The sequence below is a fragment of the Eufriesea mexicana genome, unplaced genomic scaffold (assembly GCF_001483705.2).
Source record: "Eufriesea mexicana isolate 0111107269 unplaced genomic scaffold, ASM148370v2 scaffold2481, whole genome shotgun sequence".
Taxonomy (NCBI): Eukaryota; Metazoa; Arthropoda; class Insecta; order Hymenoptera; family Apidae; genus Eufriesea; species Eufriesea mexicana.
This window is the reverse complement of record NW_016910539.1, coordinates 221,973-236,187: the sequence shown is the minus strand read 5'-3', so window position 1 is coordinate 236,187 and position 14,215 is coordinate 221,973. Positions and strand designations below refer to the sequence as shown.

The window sequence follows — 14,215 nt, the reverse complement described above, 5'->3', positions numbered from 1 at the left end:
CACTCTTTCTCACATCCCTCTCCAGTTTTGCCTGACATTTAAGACTATATCTCCTCCCAACTTCTTACACTCCTTTTATTAATATTTCAATCTCAGTTTCAGTTAATAAAAGTGCTATGAGACTCTGTTTTTGCTATGCTAATCCAATAAGTCACTGCTCCCATATATTAGCACAACCATAAACGATTCAGCATCTTGTGTTTCATCCTGTGAAACATATTCGCATTTAATTTCTTTGGTTTCTGTTTCTATCCCAAATTCAAAGCAATAATCCATTTTACCCCTCAAATATCTCAATATCCTCTTCAATCCATTCTTATTCATCTTTTTTAGATCACTGTGATATGTATCCTACTGTAAATGAGATGTCTGGCCTGCCTTAGGTACACAAATACATGAGTTTCCATAATAATTCTTGACATTCCCTTATGTTGTACTTTCTGCTGTTTCCATGGTTATCAATATTGATACTCACATCAAATGGAGTTGATACTGCATTCAATTCTCTCATTACATAGCGTTCTAACAATTTTTCTATATAGTTCCATAAATACATACGGATTTTTCCATTACTCTATTCCATTTGCATTTCCGAAAACATACTACGTTCCCCCAATAATTTTAATATCCATTTTCGGTTCTATTTCCTCCATAGCTTTTTTCATATTCTTGGTGGCTTACTATTATGAGTATATCATCTAAGTGTAAGTCGCACTATAGAAATCAATGATTTTTAATTTTGAAATATAAACATGGATTCTCCTTCAATTGGTGCAACCCTTCCTTGATTAAAACATCAGTAAATTATTATACGTTCCAACACTTTTCTGTATATTCATTGATTTTCACATCTCATACATTTCTCATTTGATTCTTTTTTTGGTGCATGCATTATTTGGTGCATATCCTAAAAATATACCTTTGTAAGTTTTTAGTTTAAATTTATATACTAAACTTTACTTAACCCATAAGCAATGCTGCCACATTTTTCCATATACCATATGTTTAGTTTTCTCTCATGCTAAACCTTATGAGATCTATGATGAACAGCTGATTTTGTCCAGTCTCTCATATGGACACCTGTATTCACTGTCTCTGCCCAAAAATACATTGCCAAATCTTAATTCATCACAAGTATCTTTGCCATCTCTATGATGGATCTGTTCTTCCTCTCAGCAACTCCATTGCACTGAAGGTATCCTGGCTGGAATCAAATCATATTTTATTTCCTTTCGATTTAACCAAACCTGGAGGTCTTGTCCCACAAACTCACCTCCATTGTCTGAGCATATAGAAATTTTTCAACTTCTTGACAGATTGATTTCCTTTTCATATCGTCAATCTTATTTCTTCACCTGTCTGAGCCTTTTCCTACAAGAACAAGATCAATTATAACTCGCCAGTAATCATCATTAGCTAAGATGTATTTCTTACTTACTTTTAACATTGACTTTATTGATCCAATCAAGTCTATGTGTCACAGCCCGGATATTCTTGCTGTTTCTGTAGTTTCCAAATTCTAATGCATGTTTCTACAGATTTTTACCTTAAAGCAACATACACACTCTATATTCAATTTATCTTTAACATTTATAACTATTACCAAGTGTTCATTCTCCATCTCTTCAATGGTCCTCTTATTTGCATATGGAAACTATACATCTGCCTCTGTTGATACATGTGCTGCCTCCTTTCTATTTCGTGATTCCAGATAATAAGCAATTCCTCTTCTCACTGCTTTCATTTGAACCACTCTCTTTTCTTTATATACATCAGTATCATCAATCTGAAATATAACATATTAGTGCTGGTCAACAACATTTCTCTATGTAAGAGCTTAGATTTAATTTTCTACATTTATCATTTAGCAACATTTACACTCTATATTCAATTAATATTTAACTTTTATAACTATTACCAAGTGTTCATTCTCCACCTCTACAATGGTCCTCTTATTTGCATATGGAAACCATACATCTGTCTCTGTTGATACATGTGCTGCCTCCTATTTCGTGATTCCAGATAATAAGCAATTCCTCTCTTCACTGCTTTCATTCGAACTTTTCTCTTTTCTTTATATACCGCAGCTCAAGCATTCTGAAATTTGACACATTAGTGTTGATTAATGACTTTCACCACTAATGTTAATATTCATTCAGTACAGGAATACAACATACCTTTTAATCTCACTGTATTCTCTATATCTTGTTGTTATAACAGACCATCATTTAAATTAATTTTAATCCCTTTTGTCTTCCAACGCAATCTCCGTGTTTTAAATCTTCATTTCGCCATCAAATATTTCTTTCTTGTATGTCATATGGCTAGTCAACCTGAAATTCAATAGACATATCATACCATACATACTTGTATTACTGCTTCAATATTTTCTTCCCATAAAAGATAATCATTGGTATCTAATGGCTCTACGCTGGTGATATTGCATGCGTCCAATATTTTTCTCTTGTTGCATGTGCCCCTTTACTTCAACAGAATAATGTCATTTTACAACTAGGCTCTGCTATCACTAATAAAAGGTATAAAAACAATGGTTTATATCTTACACTATTTAATTACAACTAAAGGTTATGATAATACAAACACTTACATTCTTCTACGTGATGCAGACGCAGCTCCATGCACACAACAATGCATCCCACGTTTCTTTGCAATCTTTTTCTTCTTTCGCATGCACTCTTCTCCTCACTCGAAGAAAAATTAGCAAATTACTGAATTTCTGTGATTAATTTGCGAACTTTTATAATTGAGTTGAAAAGACGTACCTTTGCAGACTTGTGTCAAGTAAAGAAACGAATACTGATTGTCCAATTAAAACTCCTGTTTCGGTTGAACTTGTTGAAGAACATAGAAAACTTTATGGGATTCTTAAATGAATAAAAAGAACGGAAGAGAATGTGATTAGTTATTTTTGTCGTTCAATTGCTTTGTTTATTTCGTCCATCACGTCACGTGGTTTTAAGCGCTCTCCTGGCGCCATCTGTGCTCATCTTTCTAATAAATCAATTCGGCAATGGAAAATTAACAAACTACTCAATTCCTGCGACTAATTTATGAACTTTTATAATCGCATCGTAAAGCCAGATCCTTGGCGAACTTTCTCATATAACTTTCGATAATAATTTCTTCTTAATCAATTGATTAAAAATAATTATTGCATGACATGTTTGAAATGTTGCCGCATATATCAATGGTTTCTCATTAATAACTATTTTTCATGCAATTAATTTATGACTTTTATGCATTCATTATAAAAACAACGTTTTTGCGCATCTTCTCATATAACTTTTGATCATATTTTTCTTCTAGTTTTGAACATAATTAAATATTTTTCTAAATAATTATTCTCGGCGTTGTTTTCAAATTTCCCGCGCCATCAAACATTATTAATGACACACTAATTAGAAACAAATTATGTACAAAAGTAACATAGGAATGTTGCTCAGAGTTTCAGCTTTGCGATAAGGCTATAAAAGTTCATAAATTAATCACAGAAATTGGGTAATTCGTTAATTTTCACTGACGAGTCCATTCTATCCTCTTCTAACCGCGTTCTGTCCTTGTTTATCACGTGTCGAGGTTAGACGACCTCCTTGCTTATTCTATGTTCCTATCACTTTTCTGATCATGTGGTCCAAATTCATAGATGGCGTTGATTGTTGGCGCCACAATTTGTATTGAATTGGTTACCGACTTTAATTATGTGACCACAATATATTTTAATAAATTAATTCGGCAATGAAAGTCTAACAAATTAACACGTTTCTATAATTAATTGTAGAACGTTTATTGCTACATTGTTATGCTAGGGTAGTATAAGCATTATTTTTATGCAATTTTCGTAAATAATTTGTTTGTGATTGCCTCGTTGTTAATAGTTATTTGTAGAAGTACATGAATTGGTAACAAGGTCAGCGTGATAATGAATAAACTAAAATGAATAAAAGTAAATCATTGACAATTTGATAATCATTAAAATTACTTTTTTCTTAATATGGCATATTCTTTTATATCTTCTGAAAGTCTTATATCACTTATATTTATTATTATATATTTCCACAAATTGTTAAAGAATTTTATATATCTCTTTCGCTACGAGTGATTGAATTTTTTCGTGATACATTCTTCTTTTAAATATTCTATTTCGGTAAGATTAAATTATTTTCAATGAAAATAAAGTTCTGTGTTATTGGTAGTTTAGTAGATATTCGTAATCCTGCGATACTTGTAATATTTTTGTGTTTTCTTGAGACACACTGAGATAAATTAATTTCATCAGTAATTGTATTTTAACTACTTTTAAATGTAGATCATTTTTACATCTCTATAAACATATAAATTAAAATTCTTAATAATCCCTTACATTTTTGTACGAATACTAATAATTTGAAATACGTAATACCCTAATGAATTACAGTACTGAACTTGAAGAAAAGAAATTAGAAAATTAAGAAACTTTTTAACATCATATAGTTTATAAGTCTTAAATCAAAAAGTAAATAATCTATATACCTTATGTTGTTTGAAAAGAATTGTTAATAGACTGTTGAGAGAAATAATCATTATTACATATTCTAAATTTCTTATTTAATTTATTACATTTTTTTCAATAAAATTTAAATAAAAAATATCGTGGAAGGCAATACATAATTTATTATTTTCTTATAACTCGAGCAAGAGTAGTTTTCCAGATATCTGCTTCATGTTTTGCGTCGTTATCTTCCACCAATATAGAATTCTGACCGATTAATCGTTTCCCAGATAATGGAAACGATTAAGAAGTAGTTAAACACTGAACGATTAAACGTTCGTAATAGGGTGTACATATCGTTCAATTGCTATGTATTCCAATATTTTCCTGCTTCCAAAAACAATATATTCCAGCGGCATCAAAAATTATTAATATTAAAGAAGATTTTATAATTTACGACATTGTTGAACTAGAAAGGGAGCCGGGTAAAAATTAAAGAGTGGGTAAAACTGAAGTGAAACCGTATCGTAACAGAAATTAAAGGCTTTATTCTATAAACAATTATTGTATAAATAATATAAACAATTATTCTATAAACTATTAAGGAAGCACTTCCGACAGGGTACGTCTCTGCTCGACAACTGACCTAGGATTTTCGGGTTTTCTTCCACAATGGAAAACTCTCACATCTAGACCCCTTCAGGCACGTCATAAATTTCTTGCGTCTATTCCAACAGACATTGCAAAGCATTTTTCTTCCCTTTTACAGAATTAAGATTTTTCAACCCCTTAACCCGAGATAACGTGTTAATTAATTTGTTATTAAAAAATGCTTACCACCCATAAATTGTCTTATATAATTATATTATTATATTTTATTGTTCTATATAAATTGTCTCATATAAGTAGTCCTAAGTAATTTATTTTATATTAACTATTCTGTATAAATTGCCCCATATGAATTATTTTGTGACGAAACTTCAAAATCTAATTCAATACGTGGCTCATTTTTCATATTTTTCAATAAAATCAATTTTCCTGTAAATTATTTATTCAATCCTTCAAAAACATCTGTTATTCAGTTTAATAAAGTTTATTCTTTAATAATCTTAAATTTCGATACTTAGCGAAGAAACAAATTAAGACATTTATCGTAATTATTCCACATTTATCGTTGACGCAATGAGCTAACTCGTTTTCGACCATTTTCACACCTGTAGAACGAATCTTCCATTAGAAAACTCCTACTTAAAAACTCATCAAAAGATGGTATTGTAGGATGCCGAAAACTGATTTTATTGTCTTCAGCGTACAGGAATGAAATATTTATATCTTCCTTGTTTAATCGAAGGAATATCGGGTCTGCGCGAAAGTTCTTGAGACACCGAAAACGGACAGAACAATACGAATAGAATAATACGAACACTAAACTCGGAAAACTAATTTAACTCAGGGAAAGAACACTAAAATAACGTAACTATAACACACGAAAACACACTTTGATTTAACTCTCTCTAACACCGAACGACTCATGCTCGTGTTCGTTACAATCTATTTCTAAAATAGATTCCTGAAATGATACCCTACAGTATTTATATTACGACCATATTTACCTAACCCAACACCCGCAGGAAGAGTACTTCCGGTGAACTCACAACTTGTTAGTCGATACCCAATCCACAGCCACAGAATTCGAAATAAAGGAACATTCGCTTTTAATTTTCGCTTTCACCCTGTTTCGCAATTCGCAAAAATAATACGGCTTAATCGAATCTCCATGGTAGAAATTCCTCGAGAACTGTCCTCACCACGGCCATCGTAAAACCTCGTGCCACCGCGTGGTGTAATAGTAAACGTTCAAACGGGAACGCGAATAGACGTGGCAAGGATTTGACGCTAAGTAATAACGTCGAAAGCAGAGCAAAATGAAAGAAATATTCTCTGTTATTTTCCCTCTGTTTTTATATCCGCAGCCGGACTTTTGGCAGTGCTATCCCTGCTTCATATTACATCCAGTGCTTTGGGTGGCCGCGGCTCCTGCCAGATGAGCAGTGCCACGGACTCGGTTGGCGAGAGCCTTCTAAACACTAGGCCCGAGAATTATGATCGTTTCGATGAAGTTCTGGTAAGTGAACAAGGTAAAAGCTTAATTCCCTCGTCCATTGCATTAGGAGATTAACGTTAAGAATCCTCGAGCTGGTAAGCCGGTAGTGTAATTTAATATAGCTGTACGGGCGAGAATAATCCTTTCGTTGTTCTAGTAACTTTCTGAAATTTCAGTCGAATTTTATTTTTTTATTCTTGGCAATGGAAATTTAGAATGTCATGGGAGGAACGTGTCTGAGAATAATCTTTTCGTTGTTTTGATAACTTTGTTAGATTTCGGTTAAATTTTATTTTTTTATTCTTGGCAATGGAAATTTAGAATGTCAGAGAACTTGTCGAGGTTTCGAGAAGATAGATCGAAAGTAATATAGAGAGTGAAATGGTGAAGATTTTGGGTGAGATGTACGGTTGAAATGTAAAGGAATTCGCGATAGTTGAATTTGATTAATCATTGAGGTTTTGTAATTGGAATTGATTTTTTAATGAATTTTATTGTCGATTGGAAAAGTAAATAAGTGGAGATAAATTAGTTTGTGGTATTAAGAATATTAGAAAAAGTTACAGAAGATGGATTAAGAATAAGTTAAATTATGGTCAAATTAAGATACAGAAACACTCGTGTCAGGAACGTTTTATTATTTATATAAATATCTTTTATTAATCTTTTATGGTACCTCAATTTTTCTATAGAACAAAGAAAGGATAAAATTTATTATCTTCTTTAAGAGAAATTTGTACTTTTTATTGTATAATTCGGAAACAAATTTCATAAATGAAAAATTAAAAATTAAAAGTTAAAATTAAAAATTAAAATACACATAAAAATTCGAAATACCTCTCCTCTCGAAAATACAGATATATTAATAATATACAGATAAAGTAATAATATTTAACCTGTTTGGCGAACAAATTCTTAAAAAATATGGTATGAAAACGTTTATTTATTTATTTATTTATCTTATTATTTATTCAGAATTGAATTTTCTAGCTGTGGCTTGATACATGATTTTTGAAATCGAATAAAATGTTTACCTTGCTAAATAAATTTCACGTTTATGAAATCGTAAATTTATTGACATTATAAAAATCTTTACAGTATGTATACAAGTACCTAATTATTATTTCATAATATTTTATAATTTGAAGAGCATTTCGTTTTAATATTATCTCATAATTTGCATATCGTTTTACATTTGGAATATTATGTTATAATTATAATATTTTGAATTTTGCATACCATTAAAATAATATTAAGAATATTATAATGATATTAACGAGAATGAAATTACCGTAGAATGCGTTATAATTTTTTATACTTCCATTAAAATATATCTGCATATTTTTCCATTAGCCCTGCCAAACAAATCATTCGCTCATATTTCTGTTGGAAAATCGGTTTCGAATAACACGGGGACCGATCTCAATTTCGCTCAACAGGTTAAAATGCAGTTAAACGATGTACTAAACACTCTGACACTCTGCACACTTCTACAAATCTTTACAGGAATCTCTACTCTACCTCCACACCCCCATCCACACCCTAGATACGTGGCATTCCGTTACTTTAAAGAATTTTACTCCGATACTTCTTCCGAAGTCCTAAAGTCTGCTTACGTGTTTGCATACGTATTTGCCTTCTTCCTCGTCCCATTTTTAGAACTTATTCCCCCCTCACCCCTGCAGGGGTTGAAAGTTTTTGACATTTCTCATACCGTGTAGGATAGTTCGAACATATCACCGACATCACTTCGCGTTATTGAAAATACCTTTAGAATTTCTTCCACTAATTTTGACATATATTTCTGCACACGAATAGAGATATTTGGAATGGTAACGAAAATGCAAGCAATTAAAATAAAAATATGCAATTTTATTGTGTATTGTATATTAAATAGGAATGAATATTTTTAGAAAAATTATATAGTAATGGTATTTAATAATTGGATAGAATTTGTATACAAATTTTAAAATAATTTTTATTTTGATTAACATTATTAACATAAATTTAATATGAATTTCTTGCAGTCTTCGTAACATTTGACATACGTTTCTTAAAAAAAATATGATTATGTTTAAATTAATGAATTACATTTCACGTATAGAATTTTTCACAAATTTATTGGAAGAATGAGGTACTTTTGTTAGATATGGGAACATAAATTAATAATTTTTATAAAAATTCAAACAAACGGAAATTGGAAAATAATCGATGTAAAAAGACTTGTGAATTTTTATTTCGAAGGTTATTTGAAACAAATCAAGATTTTCATTTCCTCGATTTCTTTCCGTATTCTTTTACCTTCTTATTTGGCTCCATTATTCAATATCGATCTACCAGCATGTTGACATTGTATCTCGTCTAATACCTTCCTCCAACTTTCTTTGATGTCATTTCTTTGTACGATCAGTAGCCCAGTTAAATCAGATCCCAAAGATGAAATTCCAATCCCCAAACCAGTGAAGCATCCGTTCCGAAGTAATCGATAATTTTAAAGCATCCGAAATTGATAACGTTGCAATTGAAATTGCACTGGTAAAGCAATTTCAATTTCAATAATATGTCACGTTTAGAGATGCTTGATTTATTGAGCAATTAGATCTATACATGTACGTACACGTGTAACTTGTCCTCGTATAATTTTTAAAATATTTAAAGCTAAAAAGAATTGATAGTGAAGAAAAAAATTGAAAGATAGAAAACAATTTTTTGGGAATTTTATAAATTCCAAGAACAAGGAGTATCTTCCGAAAAATATTAATTTATAATTTTCTTAAACTGAAACATAATATAAAATCTACTCGAAAGAAGAAAATAAATTTATGTATTTGAAGATATCCGAAAACAAAAATAAATAGTATTAAATACTGTTAAATCTTATTAGTTCCAATTATATTGTTATACTTCCTAAAGAAAATTTGAAAGAAATAAGAAATGAAGAACAAAATAATTTTTTGTACTTAAAAAGAAACCTCAAGGGTAAAAATTATTTCATAAAAAAATATTAATGAGTCATTTTTTTATGCTCTGAAATAAAAGGAGAATCAAAGAATAGGAATAATTTTGTTAAAATTAAAAGAATTCCAGAATAAAAATCTTTTTATAATAGGTTTCTACTTTTTTAAAGTTAAACAATGTGAAACTGTTTAGAGGGAGAAAATAAGTTCGTATATTAAAAAAGAATCGAAAACAGGAAAGTGCAAAATATTAAATAATGATATATGTACTGCTTTACGACATAAACGTGACTGTTCCACCACTTTTGATATTATTAGCTTTCACGTACCTTCGTTTTATGCTTTCATCCCCTGCTATTGCCCCTTAAACTGAACTTCCGAAATCCAATAACAAATTTAGAGTTTTCGAATATTTGCACATTTTTACAAATATAGAACAGTTATTGGAAAAAATAAAATTAATTTATGTTTATAAAATATAAAAATCCCAATTAACAAATTTAAAAAAATATCAAAATAGTCATATTTAAAATTTTGAATCTACTATATATTTCCATGTACTTTTTACAAGTTTCGTAAAGCTATATTTTATTTTTCATATTTAGGTCTTTTTACAACGTACAAAAATAAGTATTAAGAATAGTCAAAGATAAATATCATGGTGAATTCAATATTTTTCTTTAAATGTCTGGAAAGAAAAATATAGGAAACAAGTTATTGAAGCTGAAAAAGGAATATTAAAATAATAAAAATTTTATCTTTTTATACTTTTTAATTGATACAGTAATTTAAAAATTGTACAACAAATATACTAACAAATATAATAACACCAGCTGTATATAACGTATTCATTCCTAAACAATAATTGAAAAACCGTTTTAAAATTTAAGTAATTCAATGTACTTAAACACATTACAAACTTAATTTGCTACATTAGAATATAGAATCTATTATTATCAGATTTTTCAATTAATACATCTTATATTAAAAAATTCCAAAAATTGTTTCACTTTCTGTGCCGACGGAAATATTTCTTCTTTCATTTTCAATATTAATCAAGCAATAACAAAAGAATTACAAAACTGCATGAAAAGTACCAAAAGTGCATTTAAAAAATCGGAAATTAATTCTACACGATTACAAGAATCAAAAGAGCTCAAATACCATCTCGAACATATCACAATCACTCTTAGAAATTCATGGACTTCAACTTATTTCCCGCTCACAGATCGGCTGACTCATTCAATGCACACTATTAACACTTTCCCCTTCTCATTCCCTGTAACCCTCTTATTCGTCGAATGCAGAGATGCTCCGTTACTCGCGTGATGACCTAACGTCTCTCCTAATGCATCTTTTGTCCTGCAAGAATTGTCCAAGCGAATAGCTAGCGATTCATTCCCCTGGCAAACAAAGAAAAGAACGTTTTCTAAGAGCGAGTGCATGGCGCAAGGTGACGGAAGTGATGGACGACGGCGTGTCGGGACCTACTGGACGAGTGGGCGATAGCCACGGGGAAATATGACAGGAGCGACAGCCCTCGTGGGCAAGCGAGTCAGACGAGGACAGTGAACCAGAACAAAGGATATGTCAGATAGCGACGTTATCTTAGTCGTTGATGGCCGACAGAGGGAACGCCAGTCTCGGTCTTCCGCGAGCGATGCCAAAATTCGAGCTTCCATCGCGTCATACAGAGGCCGCCTGGCGTCTTCGCGAGAACGTAATATAGAAGAAAAGTTAGGTTAGAGAGCGGAAGAGAGAGAGAGAGAGAGAGAGAGTTTGCTGAAAGTTGTTGGAGGAACAACACAACTCTTCCAAGGAAAGTTCGCGTACAAAGTTGAGATTCGCGAGCAAAGAAATAGAAACAATCGCGAGTCTCGTTGGAAAATTCGGTCAAAGATCCGAGTGGTAGACACCGAAATGCGTAAAATTGGACTGCGCCGTGATTTATAATTTTCGTTTTTGCGTAGCTGGAATTTTCTACGAGTCGATATTGTGCGTCATTGAAGTATCGCGTAGGTTATAGAAAGAGAATGTTTCTGCGAATCGGCCTTAGATCGTTAAGAGTTCCTTTCGATAAGTATATATGTGCTGCGTTAAGCGTTCGTTCGAATGTTGATTGAAAGAAAGCTGTTTAGCGGATTTTCGTGCTCTGATGTTTAGGATATTTCATTTGTATTTATACAATTAGATGTTTTTAGATGGTTAACTGTAATCGACTGTAACTTTATGACTGTGAAAAGAACAGAAGTTTGAGAATCGTGTGAAAAGAAATTCAGTATAGATGCGTTCTAGAACAAAAATATAAATAGGAAATTTCATCACAAACTTGAGAATATTGTAATTTATGACATAAATGTATATTGTTTTATGAAAAGATAAAAGTTTATTTTTAATATTTTTTTTACTTTTGTCATATACACTTTATATTTTTATATTTATTTATGTCCACCTATACCCTCCTTTTACATATGAATTTGATTCAACTTTTTGTTTAAAATAAAAATTAATCTTGTTAAAGTAATCATTCGAATTTTATATTTCCAAAAAATCATGATACAGTTTTTATTAAATGAAGATATTAATGAAATTTTATTACACGTTGGTACTTTGTTATTTAATATATTTAACTTAAAAAATCTTATAGCTTTTTTATTCTTCAAAGAAGCGAAGATAAATTCATGATTATTGCGTATAAGTGATTAATAGACTATGTGATACAGTAAATGATACATTCGGTTTTACGCATGTCGCATTAATTTATAAAGATGTAATTGTAGAAGCGATAATAGCTCATAGGGCCTAGATTAGGCGTTTGTATTTAAATAGCTTTGTAATTTTGAAGAACTTCATAATTGTTTCTTATACCATACAATTAGTGCAAGACATTATGATTGTTAACGATTGTACAATTGATTATTTATTTACATTTCTGCTTGATCGAATGGAAAGAAAGAAATAGAAATGTTAGTCTATGTTTAAGAATAACATCACAATGCTTAGTGCAACTCATAATTATTCAAATGATTATTAAGCATGAAAAAAAAGAGATAAAAATTAGCATTCTAAAATATAAATAACTTCTAGTACTTTATATCATATAATGTTTATTTATTTGACGTATTTATTAATTATAGTTTGAATAAAATAAATTTGTAATAACTAACTTTTTATTAAAAACAATCAACATTTTTAAATATACTATTAATAAATAATAATAGACTAAAAGCTCATATCACGTAGAAAGCACCGATTTCCGGCTGATCTTCGTAATTAAACTGTATTGAGTACTTCAAGCACTTAAATGAATAATTACGTAATAACTTTGAATGCAATTGACATAAATGGTTCAATTAACTTTATTTAAAATTGCAGTTCCGTAAACATTATTGAGTAACATAAAAAACAATTATATTTCTAATGATTAAATTTTCAATGAGTTACATTAGTAGAAAAATATATGTATACGTTTTTTTAGGAAATTAAATTGCTGTCTCGAATAATTAAATTAATGCGTAATTAAATAAATTGTATATTCGATTAAATTTAAAATTTATTTTGATTTGAATAATTGTGTGCTGTACTCGGGAGTGTGTATGATGAGATAAGTAGAAAAGAATGTGATGAAACAAAAAAGTTACAACTGTGTTGCTTAGATTTACTGATAGTACATTCATAACAAATGGTTTTATATGTAACAATACACGTTGTATCACATTATCAATTCGTACAGCGTATGATCGCACGATGTACAAATCAGTAGTAAAATTTCCACACAAGCGATTGATACTAACTGTAAGTTTAATATTATACAATGTACTAATTAAATTATTATACACGTATGGCAATTGATAATAAAAATTCGCGAAGACGTAAATCATTGTTTTACGCAACTTGTTTAGTACAAATAATTTTAGTTTCATTTAAAACGAAAGATTTTCCTTTGTTTATTGTTACTATCGTATTCTGAATAGATAAAAGGTATGGTATAGCGATAAAGGCCGTTTAGTTTAGTTTAACATACGTATTTATAAGTATATAAAAGAATAAATTAATTTCTCGTACAATTGTGCAATACAAATGCATTTTTAAATTTCTTAAGATATTCGCTATGATCAAAATAATGTGCAACAATATGTCGAATGATGTCGACGATAATGTAATTCCATCAAGTTCAATAAAATTATTTGTTACAAAATATGTAATAAAAAGCAACTGAAAATACTTGTTTGTATAGTTCAAAATATTTACATATTAAAAAGTATTAAGGGATTTATATTAACACTAAGTTGGTTGTATTATTGAAAGGTACTTCTTTCATTGCATTTTGTAGTTAAAAATTTAACATATTGTTAAGTTAGTATCTTAATATGACACTATATGGTAACTAGCATTTGAATTTCAATTACAATGATCAGCTAAAATTACTCATATAGAACAAACTTGTTAACTTTTTTATGTAAGTTTTAAAGTAACTTTCACTGTTTATGATTTGTATCATCTATCAAATAAAATTAACCATTAGCAGCTCTATAATTTTGTTCCTTTGCAAACATTATATAGAAAACAAATGTTTAACCTTTAAATACATATCATCACAAATACGAATGAAATACACATAAGTTAGATATGTATATACATAAAGCTCAGAAAAATATAACATAA

General features: G+C 30.0%; 1 protein-coding gene across 1 annotated transcript in view; it reads left to right on the top strand.

The window, feature by feature from the left end:
• LOC108550029 (uncharacterized) overlaps window positions 1-11,596 on the top strand; it is an 83,173-nt gene extending 71,577 nt beyond the window's left edge. Inside the window, exons 5-6 of the mRNA XM_017903623.1 lie at window positions 6,463-6,614; window positions 11,004-11,596. Of these exons, the coding sequence (XP_017759112.1) occupies window positions 6,463-6,614; window positions 11,004-11,075 (224 nt within the window). The 3' untranslated portion in view covers window positions 11,076-11,596. The remainder of the gene's footprint in view (window positions 1-6,462; window positions 6,615-11,003) is intronic.
• The last annotated feature ends 2,619 nt before the right edge of the window (window positions 11,597-14,215 follow it).